The 23,255-nt window shown below is 48.0% G+C and overlaps 2 protein-coding genes across 2 annotated transcripts in view; one reads left to right on the top strand and one right to left on the bottom strand.

Moving 5' to 3' along the window:
* The window catches only part of LOC149470540 (uncharacterized), a 699,116-nt gene that overhangs the window by 414,664 nt on the left and 261,197 nt on the right, over positions 1-23,255 (bottom strand). The gene's annotated exons all lie outside the window — the stretch shown is intronic.
* The window catches only part of LOC149470544 (uncharacterized), a 125,314-nt gene continuing 107,899 nt past the window's right edge, over positions 5,841-23,255 (top strand). The window contains 2 exon segments of the mRNA XM_089662919.1: positions 5,841-6,196; positions 18,088-19,559. Coding sequence (XP_089519045.1) covers positions 18,327-19,559 — 1,233 coding nt within the window. The 5' untranslated portion in view covers positions 5,841-6,196; positions 18,088-18,326.

Below are 23,255 nucleotides of genomic sequence, written 5' to 3'. Positions count from 1 at the left end.
GTCCTCCACCCCTCTCTGCCAATCCCTTCATTGGCTTCCATTCAGTGTCCTCCACCCCTCTGCCAATCCCTCCACTGGCCTCCACTCAGTGACCTCCACCCCTCTCTGCCAATCCCTCCACTGGCCTCCACTCAGTGACCTCCACCCCTCTCTGCCAATCCCTCCACTGGCCTCCATTCAGTGACCTCCACCCCTCTCTGCCAATCCCTCCACTGGCCTCCATTCAGTGACCTCCACCCCTCTCTGCCAATCCCTCCACTGGCCTCCATTCAGTGACCTCCACCCCTCTCTGCCAATCCCTCCACTGGCCTCCACTCAGTGTCCTCCACCCCTTTCTGCCAATCCCTTCATTGGCCTCCACTCAGTGTCCTCCACCAATCCCTCCACTGGCCTCTATTCAGTGTCCTCCACCCCTTTCTGCCAATCCCTTCATTGGCTTCCACTAACCCAATGTATAAAATTTAGAATACTAACCACACCTTACAAAGCCATCCACAACCCCGCCCCCGGCTACATCACCAACCTCATCCGCAGATATTGCCCACATCGCCCGCTCCTCCCAAGGCATCTTCCTCTCTGGTTCCCTCATCGCCTCCTCCCTCGCCTCACCTCCAGAGCCTCTCCCATCCTCTGGAACTCCCTACCCCAGTATGTCCGGTCAGCCCCCACCCTGTCTGCCTTTACGTGATCTTTGAAATCTCACTTATTCAGGGAAGCTCACCCCACCCCCACCTAAGAACTGTACTTGGGTCACCTCCACCAGACCATCCCCCGCAGCCATTACCCTTCTGTACCACCTCCCCCTTCCTCTAGATTGTAAGCTCCACGGGCCGCGCCCTCCTATCCCTTCTGTACTGAAATGTATTGTAATTGTACCGCCCCCCTTATATTGTACAGCGCTGCGCAGACTGTTGGCGCCATATCCATCCTGTATAACAACATGGTGGGAGATCGGCCTGAATGTCCTTCCTAGGAGGGAATACCGGAGCCATTCTGAGGCCCATTTAATGGCCGGCAATGAGGAGGAAATCAACACTGAGAAGTAGATGCTGAGATATATATATATATACATGTATACACGCAGATCGTCTATAGCCGGGACAGGAGCCGGGACCAGGAATAGGAGATCCACCTGACTTACCCGTGTGATCTGACATGGAGAAGATCCCATGCTGGCCCTATGGTGGCCGTGTGTTCAGGATGGAGACTGACAATCTAAAATGGCTGAGAGGAGGAAAGTGTTCCCAGGACAGGAAGTGACACAGACAGGAAGTGACATTACCAGGAAGTGACACAGACAGGAAGTGACACGTACAGGAAGTGACTCCAGACTGATAATACAGAGGGGGCAGTATGAAGAGCAGACACTAGATGGTGCTGGTCCAATTAGATAAACAAAATATAAAAACAAAAATTGATAAAAGAAGAGAAAAAAGGGGAAATGTGTGAAAGGAACACAGAAAAAGGACAAAGCACAAACCCCGCTGGGACTCCATGCTGTCCGCACTGAACTGTTGGGGAACCAAAACAGTAAAACGATGAAAATAACAAAGAAAAATAAATGAGAGGACAGAGCGGTGAGCGGGTTGTTGCTATTAGTGACGAGGTGAGCTGCGCTGTGTCCCGGATACAACACACGCCCACGGCGACTAGCTATCTCTGAGTGATCCTAAAGGGTCTGGATCAGAACTGGCCAGCAGATCGCCCTGCAGATCCACTTCATCTACTGGCCACCGACTACCTACTGGAAGGGTACAGGCAAACCTGTCATTGTGTTCTGTCATCATCTTCAGCCCCTGGCCATGGTCACCTGGTGGGTCTCTATTAGTTACCGCACCCAGATGGTCATTCCTGGGTGATCGGTCAATGTTCCCCCATCATCCTGTGATCCCCCTCTGCTGTGCACAGCAATGAATCCTCAATCATGATACTCATAGCTGTGGGGACAAAGGATAAATCCACAGAAGACTTTATTCCACCAGAAGTCATCCTCTGACCTGTGCCACACCCTTCTACTCTGTCCTCCTCAGCAGAACGTCTGTCAGCACCACCCCTGAGCTCCTCCGGGCCAACATCAGACCTACCAGCCTGGAACTCCTCAGTGATGTCAGCTGCAGCTCCTGAGGTGGAAGACACTGATTGGGCTGAATTTGCCCCAACATCCTGTAGTCTTCCCTCTGCAACACACAGAAATGAGTCTGCACTGGCAGCACCCGCGACTGTGGTGACAGAGGGGAAAGAGACAGGAGAAAGGATTCCACCAAGGTGTAACGGACATGTAAAATTTATTGTAACGGACATGTAAGATTTGAGTGGAAATATGGTATCATAGCCATGACAGGTGAGTAGATTAGATTATGTCAGGCCCTTTCATTACAAAGGTGTGTGCAGGAACAGTCTGGTCATTAAGGATGTACATTGAGCCCCTGGGCAGTAGGGAAATGAATAGAAGGTACAAACAAATGGTCTGGGATCAGATGTGTATGTATACACAATTCCTCAATAGGCCTTACAGACCCAATCATCATTTAGCATTAATTAGTCTAAAGCCAGGTTCCTGGAGGTGACAACTTTTGTGTGTCAATCAGGTTATGTCAAGTGTCAGTCTCCCTAGGTCTGGTGCACCATGCAAGATCTCACCTCGTGGAGTGTCAATGATCATGAGAACAGTGAGGAATCATCCCAGAGCTACACGTGAGGATCTTGTCAATGATCTCCAGGCAGCTGGGACCACAGTCACCAAGAAAACAATTGTTAGCACACTACGCCGACAAGGACTGAAATCCTGCAGTGCCCGCAAGGTCCCTCTGCTCAAGAAAGCACATGTCCAGGCCCGTCTGAAGTCTGCCACTGAACATCTGAATGATGCAGAGGAGGACTGGTGGGAAGTGTTGTGGTCAGAGGAGACCAAAATCCAGCTCTTTGGCATCAACTCAACTCAACTCGCCGTGTTTGGAGGAGGAATGCTGCCTATGACCCCAAGAACACCATCCCAACTGAGAAACATGGTGGTGGAAACATTCTGCTTTGGGGGTGTTTTTCTGCTAAGGGGACAGGACAACTGCACCGCATCAAAGGGATGATAGACGGGGCAATGTACCATCAAATCTTGGGTGAGAACCTTCTTCCCTCAGCCAGGGCATTGAAAATGGGTGGTGGATGGGTGTTCCAGCATGACAATGACCCAAAACACACGGCCAAGGCAACAAAGGAGCGGCTCAAGAAGAAGCACATTAAGGTCATGGAGTGGCCTAGCCAGTCTCCAGACCTTCATCTGATTGAAAATCTGTGGGGGGAGCTGAAAGTTCGAGTTGTCAAACGTCAGCCACCAAACCTTAATGACTTGGAGAGGATCTGCCAAGAGGAGTGGGCCAAAATCCCTCCTGAGATGTGTGCGAACCTGGGGGCCAACTCCAGGAAATGTCTGACCTCTGTGATGGCCAACAAGAGATTTGCCACCAAGTACTAAGTCATGTTTTGTGAAGGGGATCAAATCCTTATTTCCCTCATGAACATGAAGATCCGTCATCATTTGTTAGACGCATTTCTGCTGAATTTGTTCTTGTATTCTGTCTCTCAGTGTTATACCGAACATTCCATTGTTAGACCGATCATTTCTGTGTGAGGGGCGAACATTCCATTGTTAGACCGATCGTTTCTGTGTGAGGGGCGAACATTCCATTGTTAGAGCGATCATTTCTGTGTGAGGGGCAAACATTCACCATCAGCCGGGGGGGCAAATACACATTTCCTTCACTGTACATTGTATTACCCCTCCCCCTATATTGTATTACCCCTCCACCCACACATAGTATTACCCCTCCCTCCACACATTGTATTACCCCTCCGCCCACACATAGTATTACCCCTCCCCCTACATTGTATTACCCCTCCCTCCACACATTGTATTATCCCTCCACCCACATATAGTATTACCCCTCCCCCTACATTGCATTACCCCTCCCTCCACACATTGTATTACCCCTCCACCTATACTGCATTACTCAGGAGGAGAGAGGGCTGCTGGAGACACCCCCCCCCCACCAAGCCAATACACATACATCCCATAATAGTTTGCTGACAAGCCAGACAGACAATAGAACAATGGGATACACCACATGGCATTAAAAAATGAACAACCCCCCACCCCCACCTATACATGTCTACACAATATCAGGACATCTCACCCTGTACCCCTAACAGGCACAGGGTGACTTACACATAAGAGGGATATGGGGAGCTTAGACAGGGGTCTCCCCACCTCTCCAAAGTGAGCTGTGTTCCATGGGCCCCCCACCCCATCACAATATCGTTTTTTGTTTTTTTTAATTTTTTTCTCAAAATTTTTTCGTTTATAGCGCCAAAAATAAGAAGCGCACAGGAGATCAAATACCAAAAAAAAAGCTCTATTTGTGTGAAAAAACTGCATACATTTCATTTATGTATTGTATTGCACGACCGCGCAATTGTCAGTTAAACTAGTGCAGTGCTGTATAGCAAAAAAAAGTCATAAATTCCATGATCTCCCCATAGTCTGCAGACGATATAACGGTCACACACAGCAATCAATATCCACTTATTGGGGTCCTTTTCCCATAAACATGGAGCGGGAGACATTTTGGTGAAATTTATAACTAACTTTGAGGTTACTTTATATATTTTATAGCTGAAAGTACAAAATATCGTTTTTCTTCTAAATTTTTAGTCTTCCTTTGTTTATAGCGTGAAAAATAAAAAGCGCGCAGGTGATGACATCCCACCGACAGAAAGCTCTATTTGTGTGAAGAAAGGACGGATATTTAGTTTGGGTGCAGCGTTGCACGACCGCACAATTGTCAGTTACATAAAGAGGCGTGGCCATGAAGGGGTGTACATCCTGCGTAGGGGGAGGGGATAAGGACACAAATTGGCGCTTTATTCTCATGGAGATCACATGGTTATTACTAGGAGGAGATGGAAACATTTGCTGGGTATTGGAGCTTTTATGAGATGGATGGATTGGATGGCGACTGATTTGTATGGAGACATAATATAGAGCGGGAGGAATCCATGGTGTATTGTCACATGTATGAATGCGGGATTGGGGTACTATCCGTGTATTAGGGGGACCAATGACACCTTGGCTAGTATTGTAGATGAATCTGGGGGCGTCGGGGGCAATCTTCTTATGTTTATGGCCCTTTAGGGCAGATGTGATTTCTATGTATTTTATGGGAGATTTTCTCTGTATATTGGGAGTTTCCATCTTGTTGTATCATGAATGTAGTATGGAAGATGAGTCCTATGTACTAGGAATGGTCATTGGAAGGACAGAATAGGAGCCACATGATTGGCTGGCCAACCCCGTGACAGTATAGACTAGTGGGTGACATTGATTGAGATCTGCCCGCTGTGTGTATACAATCACCCGGCTAATGTCTAATATCAGGGGACAAAATGTGCCAGCATTCATATCAGACTAAGGGAAAATGGCCGCCGGAGGAGGGACAGGCGGGCTACAACAAAATGGAGGAGGGAGAGCTAATCCACTGCAATGATGTGTATAACTGCAAAAACATTGATATCAGACTAAGGGAAAATGGTCGCCGGAGGAGGGACAGGCGGGCTACAAAAAAATGGAGGGAGATCTAATCCACTGTAATGTGATAACTGTACTAACATTGTATTAGACGAAGGTAAAATGGCCGCCGGAGGAGGGACAGGCGGGCTACAACAAAATGGAGGAGGGAGATCTAATCCACTGCAATGGGATGTGTATAACTGCGAGAACATTGATATCAGACTAAGGTAAAATGGCCGCCGGAGGAGGGACAGGCGGGCTACAACAAAATGAAGGAGGGAGATCTAATCCACTGTGATGTGATAACTGTGTTTCATTGATAATAGAAGGTTTCGACCCGCCATCGTCTTTTGTTTTTCAGCTTTTTATCCTGTTGTTTTATGCTATTCAGCTTTTTTTGGGCCAGCACCATCTAGTGTCTGCTCTCCATACTGCAGCCTCTGTATAAATCTGTCTGGTGTCATTTCCTGTTCAGGTCACTTCCTTTCTATCTATCACTTCCTGTCCCGGGAACACGTTCCTCCTCTCAGCCATTTTAGATCGGCTTCCAGACGATCCTGTGATTGTCGGTCTCCATCCTGAACACACAGCCTCCATAGGGCCAGCATGGGATCTTCTCCATGTCAGAGCACACGGGTAAGTCAGGTGGATCTCCTATTCCTGGTCCCGGCTCCTGTCCCTGCTATAGACGATCTGCGTGTATACATGTATATATCTCAGCATCTACTCCTCAGTGTTGGTTTCCTCCTCATTGCCGGCCATTAAATGGGCCTCAGAATGGCTCCGGTATTCCCTCCTAGGAAGGACATTCAGGCCGATCTCCCACCATGTTCCTCTGATGTGTCCGAGACAGAATAACAGGAGAGACACCAGGAGAACCCGCTGGGACCTGACACTCCGAGAACCAGAGTTATGGTGGAGTATAGACCCTTCCTGAGATACTCCTCCCTGGGAACGGTCATACGTCCGTACTCCTCTCCTGTACATACCCATCACTGTCATACCTCCGTACTCCTCTCCTGTACATACCCATCACTGTCATACCTCCGTACTCCTCTCCTGTACATACCCATCACTGTCATACCTCCGTACTCCTCTCCTGTACATATCCATCACTGTCATACCTCCGTACTCCTCTCCTGTACATACCCATCACTGTCATACCTCCGTACTCCTCTCCTGTACACACCGATCACCGTCATACCCCCCCACACTCCTCTCCTGTACATACCCATCACTGTCATACCTCCGTACTCCTCTCCTGTACATACCCATCACTGTCATACCTCCGTACTCCTCTCCTGTACATACCCATCACTGTTATACCTCCACACTCCTCTCCTGTACATACCCATCACTGTCATACCTCCGTACTCCTCTCCTGTACATACCCATCACTGTCATACCTCCGTACTCCTCTCCTGTACATACCGATCACTGTCATACCTTCGTACTCCTCTCCTGTACATACCCATCACTGTCATACCTCCGTACTCCTCTCCTGTACATACCCATCACTGTCATACCTCCACACTCCTCTCCTGTACATACCAAGCACCTGGCTCCACCCACATACCACTCAGTTACCAATGACCGTGTACCTGGCTCCTCCCACATACCGCTTTACTACTAATGACCATGCACCTTGCTCCACCCACATAATGCTCAACTACCAATGACCGTGTACCTGGCTCTACCCACATACCGCTTTTTTACCAATGACTGTGCACCTGGCTCCACGCCCAGCATACGGCAGCTCAGGCAGCCATCCTAGGGTGTCAGGATGGGGGGCGGTTATATTTGAATCTGCAGCCACTTGCTGGAGATTCGGATTGTTAACAATGCTGCAGACGTGTTTTTTCCCCACAGTGCCCACCGCTATACAGCCGGGAGTGTGTGGACTTTAGTGAATCCGAATGTCGGCTGTCATGTGGAAGTGATACAATTGGCTGTGAAGCTGCCTATCATTCTTACACCCACCACTGAGATGTGCCCCTCCGCCCATTACACCATGTGGGACAGCAGAGCCTGGTGCTGTCATGGTGGGTGTCACTGGGAAGGGTGGCGGGAGCTCAGCGGACCTCCTGTACACAGACCAGGAAGTGACATGTATGACGTGGATGACATCACTTCCTGGACTGGAGCTGTCATTCTCCGGGATCAGTGCTGGGGAAGCAGCTGATGGAAGGCGGTCTGTGTTCCATCATCTGCAGTGGAGTAGACAGGAGACATCCAGAGTCTAATAGACCCCGGGGGTCTCCATAAAGAGAACCTGTCACCTATATGCCATCATATAGGAGGCTATTGGTCCCCTACATGATAGCAATACACATTACAGTGCCTTGAAATGCCCCCCCATGTTGTCATGTTACAATGTATTTATTGGGATTGGATGTGATAGACCGACACAAAGTGGCACATAATTGTGAAGTGGAAGGAAAATGAGAAATGGTTTCCAACATTTGTGACCAATAAACCTGTGAAAAGTGTGGCGGCATTTGTATTCGGCCCCCCGGAGTCAGTACTTTGTAGGACCCCCTTTGGCTGCAATTCCAGCTGCAAGTCTTTTTGGGGATGTAACAGAAATGAGCCCAGACTGCGCTTGACTACTTCCGTTAGAATACCGCTTCCCCCTTCGAACACCGACAACAGACACCACAGCCGACCATACAAGACCAGACACCAGTCCTGAAGTAAACCAGGAGGTAGACTACTTTATTTGAACACAGATACAAGATATACACACCGCAGACAATCCCCCCTCCCTGCATAATGACCCTGGGGCGGGGCAATCTACATTTAGTAACAAGAAACACACAGGTATTCAAACTTCACACCAGCAGACAGTCCCATCAGGAGGGAGGGCTGCTGGAGACCCCCCCCACTAAGCTAATACACACAAACACATACATCCCATAAACGTTTGCTCCCAAGCCAGACAAACAATAGAACATTGGGATGCAACCACATAACGCCAAACAATGCACATCCCCCCCACCCCACCTGTCTCCTAGACATGTCTACACAATATTAGGACAGATCCCCCTGTACCCCTAACATGCACAGAGTGAATTACACATAATGGGGATATGGGGAGCTGAGAAAGGGGTCTCCCCACCTCTCCAAAGGGGGCTGTGTTCCATGGGCCCCCGCACCCAAAATCACTCCCATCATATATCGCACCTTTTGGCAGGGGACTAACACAGGAGGAGACCCCAAACGGATTGACTCTGAAGTTAGTCTGTACTTCCAGTCCCCCAATGCTGGCACCCACACAGTACCCCAAATAAATTGTCCCACACAAAGCATTATACACTGAGCCAACCTCTGCCTCTCTCGTAGAACAAACCCGCCGCTGGGAAGAAGTACGGACAGGTCCTTCTACCTGAAGTTCTTTCAGCCACTGGTGAGAAGACAGGGTGGCTGGGCCGGCTCCATCATGCTGTTGGGGATCTGGGCCGACTCCATCATGCTGTGGGGGATCTGGGCCGACTGCCCAGCATCCCTGTGGTATCCAGGTGGTGACTGTAGTCTCATCCACTCTGACTTGATGGACATCCCCCAGTGTTTGCAAAGTAAGGCTGACATCCTCCTGTCCCAATGCCAGACCCTTTTCTGGGGTGTGTCAGTGGAGACCGAAGTCCCATCCACGGTCATCAGCTCAAACTGCCATTGTGAGGTGCCAATTGCATCCTCTTCCTGTAACTCCTGCGGTGCTGATTGTTGTGGGCAGAGGTCAACAACGCCATGCCCTGATGCCAGCTCTTCTGCTGGAGACGCGACGGCTGGTTCCTCCTCAGCAGAAAAGTCAATCAAGTCCCCAGTCTCTGGAACTGGTGTCTGGGGATAGGGGTTCACCATCTCCTATCTGTGGAACCCAGAAGATGTTACCAGTGCTGGGCAGAGGCTAGCAGAGCTCTGCCCTTTTGTTAGCACTTCAGGTTTGGGGATGGCAATCTCTGGAATTTCCACTGCCGATTCTTGGGCATGCTGCTGAACATGTTTTAGCAGTTGCCTGTATGCCCTTTCCAGATCCTGTTCTTTCATCAGTAGGTATTCCAGATCTGGTTCAAGCTCTGAGACTCCTGTGAGACCGAACACAGACTCTCTGTATTCTCGCAGGTCCTCAAGGGTAGGTTCTCCTTCATTGCCAATCACAAAATGATTTGTAAGGCTCTCCCACAGCAATCCAGGACCACCAAAGTCATATCCCCCCGGAGATCTTTCTTTTGTCACTCCTAAATATTTCTGCTCTGCATGCCATTGCAGAGCCCAATATCGGTTGTCCAGCTTTGTCTCCTGCTGGACCAGCCTGTCCAACTCAGTCACCCATTGCTCCTGGGGTCGCTCTCCCAGGAATGGCATCCATAACTTCCGATGGTTCCTGGCCCATTCCCCTGGGGTTGTATAGCACTTGCCCTTGTACATACCAGCAACCTGGAGAGCTCCACTCTAAAGCACCTCCCAAATCTGTCTGAGCTCCAGGTACTCATCCGCAGACACAGTCCTGGGGTATGATGCAAGAACGATCCGCAGCAGCCCCGGGAACTCTGATGCCAGGTCCACATCTCCACTGGGGTGACCGGCATCTACTTTCCTGATCTTGAATCCCGGTAGTGGTTTGGACACATTCACAGCCAGGAAGCACAACCTTGCCACCAATGTAATGGAAACGACCCAGACTGCTCTTGAGTACTTCCGTTAGGTAGACTTTTTGATTTGAACACAGATACAAGATATATACACTCAGGGGACAATCCTCCCTCCCTGCATAATGACACAGGGCGGGGCAATCTACATTTAGTAACAAGACACCAGCAGACAGTCCCATCAGGAGAGAGGACTGCTGGAGACACCTCCCCCACCAAGCCAATACACATAAACACATACATGGCGGGTCAATCTACATTTAGTAACAAGAGACACACAGGTATTAAAACTTCACACCAGCAGACAGTCCCATCAGGGGGGAGGGCTGCTGGAGACCCCCCCACTAAGCTAATAAACTAATACACACAAACACATACATCTCATAATATTTTGCTCCCAAGCCATACAAACAACAGAACAATGGGATGCAACCACATGACATTAAACAGTCAACAACCCCCACACAATATTAGGACAGATCACCCTGTACCCCTAACAGGCACAGGATGATTTACACATAAGAGGGATATGGGGAACTGAGACAGGGATCTCCCCACCTCCACCCAAAATGACCCCCGTCACAGATGTGTATGGGGGAGGGGTGAGAAGCTGTGAGGGGATTTGTATGGGGGAGGGGTGAGAAACTTGGAGGGCTATGTATGAGGGAGAGCTGAGAAGCTGGGAGGGAGGGGTGAGAAGATGTGGATTGATGTGTATGGGGGAGGGGTGAGAAGATGGGGATGGATGTGTATGGGGGAGGAACAGCGGATGGAACAGTGGATGACTTGGTAGAACAGTAGCCAGGAAGGATGGTCGCCAGAGCTGGGGTCAGAAGCCAGGAAGGATGATCGCCAGAGCCGGGGTCAGAAGCCAGGAAGGATGGTCGCCAGAGCCGGGGTCAGAAGCCAGGAAGGATGGTCGCCAGAGCCGGGGTCAGAAGCCAGGAAGGATGGTCGCCAGAGCCGGGGTCAGAAGCCAGGAAGGATGATCGCCAGAGCCGGGGTCAGAAGCCAGGAAGGATGGTCGCCAGAGCTGAAGTCAGAAGCCAGGAAGGATGGTCGCCAGAGCCGGGGTCAGAAGCCAGGAAGGATGGTCGCCAGAGCCGGGGTCAGAAGCCAGGAAGGATGGTCGCCAGAGCCGGGGTCAGAAGCCAGGAAGGATGGTCGCCAGAGCTGAAGTCAGAAGCCAGGAAGGATGGTCGCCAGAGCCGGGGTCAGAAGCCAGGAAGGATGGTCGCCAGAGCCGGGGTCAGAAGCCAGGAAGGATGGTCGCCAGAGCCGGGGTCAGAAGCCAGGAAGGATGGTCGCCAAAGCTGAAGTCAGAAGCCAGGAAGGATGGTCGCCAGAGCTGAAGTCAGAAGCCAGGAAGGATGGTCGCCAGAGCTGAAGTCAGAAGCCAGATAGGATGGTCGCCAGAGCTGAAGTCAGAAGCCAGGAAGGATGGTTGCCAGAGCCGGGGTCAGAAGCCAGGAAGGATGGTCGCCAGAGCCGGGGTTAGAAGCCAGGAAGGATGATCGCCAGAGCCGGGGTCAGAAGCCAGGAAGGATGGTCGCCAGAGCTGAAGTCAGAAGCCAGGAAGGATGGTCGCCAGAGCTGAAGTCAGAAGCCAGGAAGGATGGTCGCCAGAGCTGAAGTCAGAAGCCAGGAAGGATGGTCGCCAGAGCTGAAGTCAGAAGCCAGGAAGGATGGTCGCCAGAGCCGGGGTCAGAAGCCAGGAAGGATGATCGCCAGAGCCGGGGTCAGAAGCCAGGAAGGATGGTCGCCAGAGCCGGGGTCAGAAGCCAGGAAGGATGGTCGCCAGAGCCGGGGTCAGAAGCCAGGAAGGATGGTCGCCAGAGCCAGGGTCAGAAGCCAGGAAGGATGGTCGCCAGAGCCGGGGTCAGAAGCCAGGAAGTATGGTCGCCAGAGCTGAAGTCAGAAGCCAGGAAGGATGGTCGCCAGAGCCGGGGTCAGAAGCCAGGAAGGATGGTCGCCAGAGCCAGGGTCAGAAGCCAGGAAGGATGGTCGCCAGAGCCGGGGTCAGAAGCCAGGAAGGATGGTCGCCAGAGCCGGGGTCAGAAGCCAGGAAGGATGGTCGCCAGAGCCGGGGTCAGAAGCCAGGAAGGATGGTCGCCAGAGCCGGGGTCAGAAGCCAGGAAGGATGATCGCCAGAGCCGGGGTCAGAAGCCAGGAAGGATGGTCGCCAGAGCTAAAGTCAGAAGCCAGGAAGGATGGTCGCCAGAGCTGGGGTCAGAAGCCAGGAAGGATGGTCGCCAGAGCTGAAGTCAGAAGCCAGGAAGGATGGTCGCCAGAGCTGAAGTCAGAAGCCAGGAAGGATGGTCGCCAGAGCCAGGGTCAGAAGCCAGGAAGGATGGTCACCAGAGCCGGGATCAGGAGCCAGGAAGGAGTCTTGCCAAAGCCGAGTCGGTATCCAGGAGAGCAATGAGAAACTAAACAAGAGGTTGCAACAGACAGGACACAAATGCAATGGACAGCTACAAACAGCAGACTTATATGTGATAAGCCGCCACCTTCTGGGGGAGGAGCCGCAGGGGGCTGAAAGCATGAAGGATCCCACAATGATTTGCAGACACCTAAGATGGATGCCAGCACATGGAGCAGCACAAGCCCTGAGGAAAGGTAGGACCTTGACAGTACCTCCTCCTCAAGGGCCCCTTCCCGGATCAACATAGGGCTTCTGGGGAAAGCGGGCGTGAAAAGCGTGGAGGAGGGCAGGAGCATGAACATCCGCTAAAGGAACCCAGGAACGCTCCTCAGGACCATAACCACGCCAATGGACCAGGAACTGCACCCGACCTCGGACCAACCGAGAGTCCAGGATGCGGCTCACCTCATACTCCTGATGACCGTCGACCCGGATAGGACGAGGCCGAGGCCTCGGCGGAGAGGCAGTAAAGCGATTACAGACCAGAGGCTTCAACAGGGATACGTGGAAGACATTGGAGATACGCATCCCAGGAGGAAGAGCAAGGGCATAGGCAACCGGGTTCACCCTGCGGAGAATGAGAAAAGGACCAAAAAACGGGGAGCCAGTTTCTGTGCGGGAACCCACAGATTGAGGTTACGAGTGGACAACCACACCCGATCTCTGACCTGGTAAGAAGGAGTGGGCAACCGTCTACGATCAGCCTGGAGCTTCTGGCGCTGAGCTGAGTCCTTCAAGGACCTCTGGATCTGTCCCCAGGAGGAAAGCAGGGCAGCAAGATGGTTATCCACAGCTGGAATGTCCTGTGGCGAGAACAACTCGGGCAATACAGCGGGTTGGAACCCATAGTTGGCCATGAAGGGAGACATCCCGGAGGAGGAGTTGACAGCCGAGTTCCTCGTAAACTCTGCCCATGGCAGGAGATCAACCCAATTGTCTTGATGGTCTGAGATATAGCAGCGAAGGAATTGTTCCAGGGCCTGGTTGGAACACTCCGCAGTCCAATGGGGGGGTGGTAGGCTGAAGAGAAAGAGAGCTTGATACCCAACTGGGAGCAGAATGCACGCCAGAACCTGGACACAAACTGGCTCCAACAGTCCGAGACAATCACCTTAGGTAACCCATGCAAGCGAAAGATCTCCCTTGCGAAAACCGTAGCCAGTTCTTGCGCAGTCAGCAATTTCTTGAACGGGACACAATGGCACATCTTGGAGAAACAATCAATGACCATAAGAATGACCTATGGCCTCAAGACGCAGGGAGGTCTACAGTAAAATCCATGCCCAGGTGTGACCAGGGATGCTCCCCATTGGGAATGGGTTGCAGAAGGCCCAATGGAAGATGCCGAGGAGATTTATTCTGGGCACAGACAGAACATGCTGCTACATATGAGGCGATGTCGGAACGGAGAGATGGTCACCAGAATAAACGAGAAATGACCCAGGACAACTGGTTCCTCCCTGGATGACCGGCAGTCTTGGAATTATGGTAGGTACTCAGCAAGCGGGTGCACAATCCCTCAGGTACAAAACATCTACCAGCCGGTCTCTCAGAGGGAGCATCAGTTTGAGCCACCAAAATCTGCTCCCCAAGGGGAGAAGTCAAGCTGGTACGAATGGCAGCAAGGATCTGATCCGGAGGTATGACCAAGGTCGGCTCAGAGTCCTCCCGAGACAGCTTAGAGTATTGCCGCGACAAGGCATCAGCCCTGACATTCTTGGAGCCAGGCAAATAGGAGACCACATAGTTAAAATGCGACAAGAACAAAGCCCATCTGGCCTGACGGGGCGTCAACCTCTTACCTTCCGAGAGATACGTCCGGTTCTTGTGGTCAGTGAGAATAAAGACCAGAACCGCAGAACCCTGGAGCAGCATTAATGAACTCCTGAAAGACCGCGGACGTGTTACACAACCCGAAGGGCATAACCAGGGATTCATAGTGGCCGGTTCTGGTGCTGAACGCGGTCTTCCACTCGTCGCCCTCCTTGATCCGTACGAGGTTGTACGCAGCCCTAAGGTCGAGTTTAGTAAAGACCTCCCTTGAGGTGGTCGAACAACTCGGTAATCAACAGAATTGGGTAAGCATTCTTAATCGTGATTCGATTGAGACCCCTAAAATCAATGCAAGGCCTCAACTCACCGCCCTTCTTTTTCACGAAGAAAAAGCCAGCTCCTGTTGGAGAAGTAGAATTGGAGAATGTGCCCCCGGGAAATCTCATCCGCAACGTACTCCTCCATGGCCTGATTATCTGCAACCGAAAGAAGATACACCCTGCCACGTGGAGGAGTGGCACCGGGTTGTAAGGTTATGGCACAATCGTATGGACGATGAGGAGGCAGAGCACCGGCGTGCACCTTGTCAAACACGTCCAGGTACTCCCCATAGTCAGTAGGCAACACAGAGTCCGAGGAGGCACACAACACCTTAACAGGTCCACGGATGCAACCGGCCCCACACTGTGGAGACCACGAGGGAATCTCGGCCGACTACCAATCAAAGGTCGGATTGTGCTTCTGAAGCCAGGGATATCCCAAAACCATGGAGTAGTGCGGGGAAGAAATTACCTAGAAACAGGCCAACTCCCTGTAAACAGCCCCAATAGCTACTTCAACCAGCAGGGTCTCGTGGGTAACCTGCGGCAGTTGCAGAGGCCTGCCATCTATCGCCTTGAGGACCAATGGAGTAACTCGTGCCTGCAGAGGAACGGAGTACTGAGCAGCAAACGAACTGTCCATAAACAACTCGCCAGCACCAGAGTCTACCAATGCCTGGGCCGTCACCGAGCCTTCCGCCCAAGAGAAGACAACAGTGATTAGCGGTTTATCTTTGTGGGAAACCGGGGACAAGGAAACTCCACCCAAGATCTGCCCCCAACAGGATCTCAGGTGCGAGCGTTTCCCGGAAGGACCGGACAGGACTGCCGAAAATGCCCACCGAGACCACAGTGCAGGCAGCGACCCTCCCGATGCCGAAATGCCTGCTCCCCCTCAGAAAGGCGAGCAAACTCCAGCTGCATGGGCTCACCGCCAGACAAGCCATCCCCAGGAGGCGTGGGAGGAGAGGGAGGAATTAGTGGGACAGAAAACGTAGTTGCCAATCTGTCAGGAGGCCTCCGCAGGCACTCCTTAAGTGAAGGCCTCTCCCTGAGCCTGGTGTCAATCAGGATTAGGAAGGAAATGAGTGCTTCGAGCTCCACAGGCAGTTCTTTGGCTGCAATCTCGTCCTTCAACGCATATGAGAGAAAGCAGCCACCAGAGCCTCATTGTTCCAACCCACCTCTGCTGCCAGGGTACAAAATTCTATGGCGTACTCGGCAACGGTTCGTGAACCCTGATGCATGGACATGAGTAGCTTAGCAGCAGAGGCGGAGTGAGCAGGCACATCAAATACTGTACCGTCAGAAGCCAGGAAGGAGTCTTGCCAAAGCCGAGTCGGTATCCAGGAGAGCAATGAGAAACTAAACAGGAGCTTGCTGCTATGCAACAGACAGGACACAAATGCAATGGACAGATACAAACAGCAGACTTATATGTGATAAGCCGCCACTTCTTGAGGGAGGAGCCACAGGGGGATGAAAGCATAAAGGATCCCACAATGCTTTGCAGACACCTAAGATGGATGCCAGCACATGGAGCAGCACAAGTCCTGAGGAAAGGTAGCACCTTAACAGAGATGTCCTGATATTGTGTAGACATGTATAGGTGGGGTGGAGGAGTTTGTTCATTGTTTAATGCCATGTGATTGCATCCCATTGTTCTATTGTTTGTCTGGATTGGGAGCAAACTATTATTGGATGTATGTGTTTGTGTGTATTGGTGGGGGAAGGGGTGTCTCCAGCGGCCCTCCCTCCTGATGAGACTGTCTGCTGGTGTGAAGTTTGAATACCTTTTGTGTCTCTTGTTACTAAATGTAGATTGCCCCGCCCAGGGTCATTATGCAGGGAGGGGGGACTGTCCCCTGGGTGTAGTCTACCTCCTGGTTTACTTCAGGACTGGTGTCGTCTAGTCTTGTATGGTCGGCTGTGGTGTCTGTGGTCGGTGTCCGGATGGGGAAGTGGTATTCTGATGGAAGTACTCAAGCGCAGTCTGGGTCGGTTCCGTTACAGTTGTGTATGGGGGAGGGGTGAGAAGCTAAGGAAGATATGTATGGGGGATGGGTAAGAAGCTGGGGAGGGGTGAGAAGTTAAAGAGGGATGTGTATGGGGGAGGGGTGAGAAGCTCAGAAGGGATGTGTATGGGGGAGGGGGTGAGAAGCTGGGAAGGGATATACATGGGGAAGGGATTAAAAGTTGGGAGAGGATATGTATGAGGGAGGTTTGAGAAGCTTGGAGGGATGTGTATAGGGGAGGGGTGAGAAGCTTGGGAGGGATGTGTATGGGGGAGGGGTGAGAAGCTGGGAGGGATGTGTATAGGGGAGGGGTGAGAAGCTGGGAGGGATGTGTATGGGGGAGGGGTGAGAAGCTGGGGAGGGATGTGTATAGGGGAGGGGTGAGAAGCTGGGAGGGATGTGTATGGGGGAGGGGTGAGAAGCTGGGAGGGATATGTATAGGGGAGGGGTGAGAAGCTGGGAGGGATGTGTATAGGGGAGGGGTGAGAAGCTGGGGAGACCTTGTAACACAAACAAGTCACATGACTCCGGGGAGGGAAAATGGCTAATTGGGCCCAATTTGGACCTTGTCACTTAGGGGTGGACTCACTTTTGTTGCCTTCGGTTTAGACATTAATGGCGGTGTGTTGAGTTATTTTGAGGGAACAGCAAATTTCCATGTTATACAAGCTGTACACTGACTACGTCACATTGTAGCAAAGTGTCATTTCTTCAGTGTTGTCACATGAAAAGAGAGAATCAAATATTTACAAAAATGTGAGGGGGGGGGGGCTCACTTCTGTGAGATACTGTATGTCTCTGGCAGAACTGGCTGGATATTCTGGGTCTTGCTCCCCCCAGGTAAGTCTTCAGAGACTTTACAGGTTTAACTTTTATCCACAAAAAAAAGGACCGAGCCAGTTCCATCCTACTACTAGGTAACTACTTTACAGTCCAATACTTGGGGTAGACACGGGCCTCATTGATCGGTGTCAGCTATCTATGTATGTACTGGGGGGGTTACTTGCCGTGTACAGCTGAATCGTTCTAGGTTGTTTCTTCTTTTCTCTGTTCATTTGTTTATAAAAGGTAAAAGTGACACCATAGACAAAGCAAGTTATTGTTCTGTATGATCTGTAACAGTGCCACAACTGCCTATACGTGAGAATGTATGACTCCATTGTCTGGGCTGAATGTTGGGAATACTGTGCGCACTTAGAAACTTTATTAATACAATCTATTTGATTAAACATTTATATATTGCTGTACATATGCTTTGTATGTATAAGATACATTTTTAATAATTAACAGAACCTTTATTTAGTCCTTTATATAGAATTCTGATATTTATTTATTTTTTATGCAGGTGGATGGATGAACCAAGTTTTCGGTCATGTTGATCTTCCTGAATACAACAAAGTCACATGGAAATAAGACATATGGGTGTCCTAATTGACTGAAAGTCTATTGCAGTTCACTGGAGGATTCATACAGGACACAAGTCATATCCACGTTCTAAAAGTCATAAAGGTTTTGGATCCTCTTCAACATTGATCCAGCCTCAGAGGACAAGAGAGAAGTCTTTTCAGTGTTCTGGATGTGACAATGGAGGCAAAACATATCACTGTAGAGAAGCCATATCAGTGTTCTGATTGTGGCAAAGCTTTTACATCGAAGTCAAACTTTATCAGACACCAGAAGAATCACACTGGAGAGAAGCCATATCAGTGTTCTGAATGTGATAAAGCTTTTACACAGAAGTCAGGTCTTATCAGACACCAGTGGGTTCACACTGGAGAGAAGCCATATCAGTGTTCTGAATGTGATAAAGCTTTTACTCAGAAGTCAGATCTTATCAGACACCAGAAGAGTCACACTGGAGATAAGTCGTATCAGTGTTCTGAATGTGAGAAAGCTTTTATAGGGAAGTCAGATCTTATTATACACCAGAGGATTCACACTGGAGAGAATCCATATCAGTGTTCTGAATGTGGCAAAGCTTTTACACGGAAGTCAGATCTTATTATACACCAGAGGATTCACACTGGAGACAAGCCATATCAGTGTTCTGAATGTGACAAAGCTTTTACATCAATGTCAAAGCTTATCAGACACCAGAGGATTCACACTGGAGAGAAGCCATATCAATGTTCTGAATGTGAGAACGCTTTTACAGGGAAGTCAGAGCTCATCATACACCAGAGGATTCACACTGGAGAGAAGCCATATCAGTGTTCTGATTGTGGCAAAGCTTCTACATCAAAGTCAAAGCTTATCAGACACCAGAGGATTCACACTGGAGAGAAGCCATATCAGTGTTCTGATTGTGGCAAAGCTTTTACATCAAAGTCAAAGCTTATCACACACCAGAGGATTCACACTGGAGAGAAGCCATATCAGTGTTCTGAATGTGATAAAGCTTTTACACATAAATCAGATCTTATCAGACACCAGAGGGTTCACACTGGAGAGAAGCCATATCAGTGTTCTGAATGTGATAAAGCTTTTACAGGGAAGTCAGATCTTATCATACACCAGAGGATTCACACTGGAGAGAATCCATATCAGTGTTCTGATTGTGGCAAAGCTTTTACATCAAAGTCAAATCTTATCAGACACCAGAGGATTCACACTGGAGAGAAGCCATATCAGTGTTCTGAATGTGGTAAAGCTTTGACAAAGAAATCAGATCTTATCACACACCAGAGGATTCACACTGGAGAGAAGCCATATCAGTGTTCTGAATGTGACAAAGCTTTTGCAAAGAAGTCATATCTTATCGCACACCAGAGGATTCACACCGGGGAGAAGCCATATCAGTGTTCTGAATGTGATAAAGCTTTTACACAGAAGTCACATCTTATCAGACACCAGAGGATTCAAACTGGAGAGAAGCCATATCAGTGTTTTGAATGTGACAAACCTTTTACAGTTAATGTCTGGCTAATCTAACATCAAAGGGTTCACCAATTTCAGCTGCAGAGATGAAGAAAAAGGATATTAAAGTAGTGTCCAGTGTCCCATTAGTTTAACAGCCCCAATGTCACCCCACAAGCTAGAGAAGAAGTGAACAGATACAATGTTACTCTAAAAAACAAACTGTAATGTAATGACTTGAGTGCATTGTGTTTAGCGATTATGTCCATCAGAAACACAACTAGAAGGTCTGTGAATATTTTACCTTTTGACTTTTTTTTAGATAAGCACCAATGACTGAACTGTTTCCCTCTTGATTCTCATCTTTATTTTTTAAGGAGCTTTGACTGAACATGTAATGTATTTTCATCATTCACCAACTGAGATGTGTTCCAAATGTTTTTTTCATTGCCAGATCCTGAGCTAATACATGACCAACACTGATACACTCAAGCATTATCAATGCTTCCTTTCCATGTTTCATCTCCTCTTATAGATGACAGCTTTGCAGGCAGGTCTGTAGCTTGGACCATATCCAGGGAGAAGTCTCTGGTCAGTGAAAAAGCAACTCCATAAGCGGCCAGAAGGCTTCCAACACTGATTTTCTGCTGTTTATGGGATGCATTCAACAGTAGCATTTAAGTCCAGCTGCCCACTTGTGTTCCATCTGGTTTTGCTGAAAGTCTCAGGGATACCATCAGGTGAAGAATGGATGTCCTTGTTGTCTTCTTTTGTCCAGATATTACTCATCTCCTTAGAATATTCACACAGCACAACTGCAAGAGATCTGAACTTACAAAGTTCTACATGTGCTGTCATATTCCCGCCACTTCTGGGAACTGAAACTCCTCCATTTGGGGTTCAATTTCATGACTATGAAAGGACAGGTCTCTCTTTGGGGTAAAGTTTGCAAAGAGCACTTCTTGTCTCTGGAAACGTTAGGACATTGGCAGTACCATGAGTAAAATAAATCATTACATACATTTATTTATTTCAGGTACTTATATAGCGCCGTTAATTTACGCAGAACTTTACATATATATTGTACATTCACTTCAGTCCCTAACCCTCAAGGGGCGTACAATCTAAGGTCCCCAACTCACATTCATACACACACATACCAGGGCCAATTTAGACAGAAGCCAATTAACCTACCAGCATGTCTTTGTAGTGTGGGAGGAAACCGGAGAACCCAGAGGAAACTCACGCAGGCACAGGGACAACATGCAAACTCCAGGCAGGAGGTGCCGTGGCTGGGATTCGAACCAATGACCCTAGTACTGCCAGGCGGAAGTGCTAGCCATTTAGCCACTGTGCTGCCCGTATATGGTGCATTCTGTCATTCGCATAGCAGTTTTTTGTTTTTCCTAGTCTCCCCTTGTAACATTATTAGTTGATTTTCCCAGTAGATTGTTTTTTTCTACTTCCTGTAGAAGTCCAAGCATTTTGGCAAAAATGGCAGTTCTAGGGGTTGGGGCCAATCCTATAACACTGCTGGGGGTGCTCACAACTGTCAGTTGTCATTCATATGGGGGGTTGGACCTTATAGAGAACCTGTTGCTGTAACTGCTGTAGAAGCGTTAGCTGAAGTTGGGCTTTACTTGTTGTGTGTCTTATAATCTAACACTTCCCTGTACAGGGTGACAACACTGCTCTGTAATGTTCCTGCAGCATGACACAGGGCGTGGCAATCTATACTTAGCAACAAGAGACACACACCAACAGACAGACCCATCCGGAGGGCTGCTGAAAACACCCCCCACCAAGCCACTACACAAACACATACATCCCATAATAGTTTGCTCCCAAGCAAGACACACAATAGAACAATGGGACCACATGGCAGTAAACAATGAACAACCCCCACACCAGTATTAGAACATTTCACCCTGTACCCCTAACAAGCACAGGGTGACTTACACATAATAGGGATATGAGGAGATGAGACGGGTCTCCCCACCCCTCCAAAGAGGGCTGTGTTCCATGGGCCCCCCACCCAAAGTGACTCCTGTCACATGGTTGCTTTAAAATGTAATTTTAGTAGAATAGTTATTTGTGAGCCACCAGGAGTTAACTTACTCTATTATTAGTGTTAATTGTGTGCTTAAGTGAATATTAATTAAATATTGGATCGCCAGGCACTAATTACACCCTCTCTAGGTGTATGAAATTAAACTATGAATTCTTATACTGTACCGCGCTCCAATATTATCAACCTTTTGTGATTAACCTTTTTTGGTTGTGTGAATTTCTTAATATACCACCTATAATCCAATCATTACTTACTTCTATGGTGCTTAAATATACAATTAACATAAATTAATTTATAAATATGAATTAGAAAATTATATGTGATTATAACAAATATTAATAAAAAATTAATGAAAAATTGGAATGTCAATTCTATGTGAATAAAATAATAACAAATTAATAAAACATAAAAAAAAAAAAAAAAAAGGGAAATGTCAATTATTTTCTTTGAATTTGAGATGGTGTTGTTATTCAATTTAGTTAATGTGATAAGTCTGTGTTGGCAGCTTGAACCTCTCCCTCGTCTCCTCTCTTTGTGCTTTCTTCACTGGCTGCTTTGTTTATTCCTCCATATACGGAACATGCAGAGAAGGGAAAAGAAACATAGTGTCTTATCCGGGATATAAGTGATTTATTGCTCTTTGATCTCCCACTCACATTGTGTAAATGTAAATAACGCTTTGAATACAATGTAACAAGATCCTGCTTCAGACAGCCTGGCTGATGTGTTTGCTTGCAGTAAATATACTCGCCGTTCCTCTGTGGATGCGTGATAACGTCACCGCCCCTCCCCTACGCGTTACGCTACAGGGACTCGTAGCTTCCTCTGGGGGATGTGGATTTGCATTCCATCATTCACAGAGGCTATTTATATCCTGCCGGCTCCATTTTTGCTGTGATTTGTTAACTATTCGTTACCTCTCCATGACTTTGGAGTTCAGACTATATCTCAATATTATTCATTGTATATATACAAAGTGCGCATCATCATCCTTCGGCTGTATACTTAATGCTTACATCCACACCCCTCACAATCTGGATTACAATCTTATATTTGATCATCTTTCCACAAAGTTTATTAATATCTAAAATTTAACTTAAACATATTATTTACCATACTTTATTGATTCAGACTTTTAATTCTTAAAAATATATATATATACCCTACACTCAATTTAAATTTAATATGAAATAAATTTAAATAAATAAAATTACATATATCTATATAAAAAATCAATAATAATGGAGAGTATACAATTTATTAAAAAATTTTTTTTCAAAATAAACAAAATTAAAATGTATAAAATAAAATAAAAATAAATATTATATAGAAATAATGCAAAAAAAAAAAAAAAATTATAATAAAAAATAAAAAATAATAATTAATAAAAATTACAATAAAAAAATTGAATTAAAAAAAAAAAAAAAAAAAAAAATTATAATAAAAAATAAAAAATAATAATTAATAAAAATTACAATAAAAAAAAAAAAAAAAAAATTATAATAAAATATAATAAATAATAATTAATAAAAATTACAATAATAAAAAAAAAAAAAAAAAAAATAATAATAATAAAAATTACAATA

The sequence above is a fragment of the Staurois parvus genome, unplaced genomic scaffold, assembly GCF_062004578.1.
Source record: "Staurois parvus isolate SC_StPar_1 unplaced genomic scaffold, SC_StPar_1.0 ptg000039l, whole genome shotgun sequence".
NCBI classification, from domain to species: domain Eukaryota; kingdom Metazoa; phylum Chordata; class Amphibia; order Anura; family Ranidae; genus Staurois; species Staurois parvus.
The sequence above is the reverse complement of the archived record's forward strand: the minus strand, read 5'-3'. Positions and strand labels throughout refer to the sequence as shown.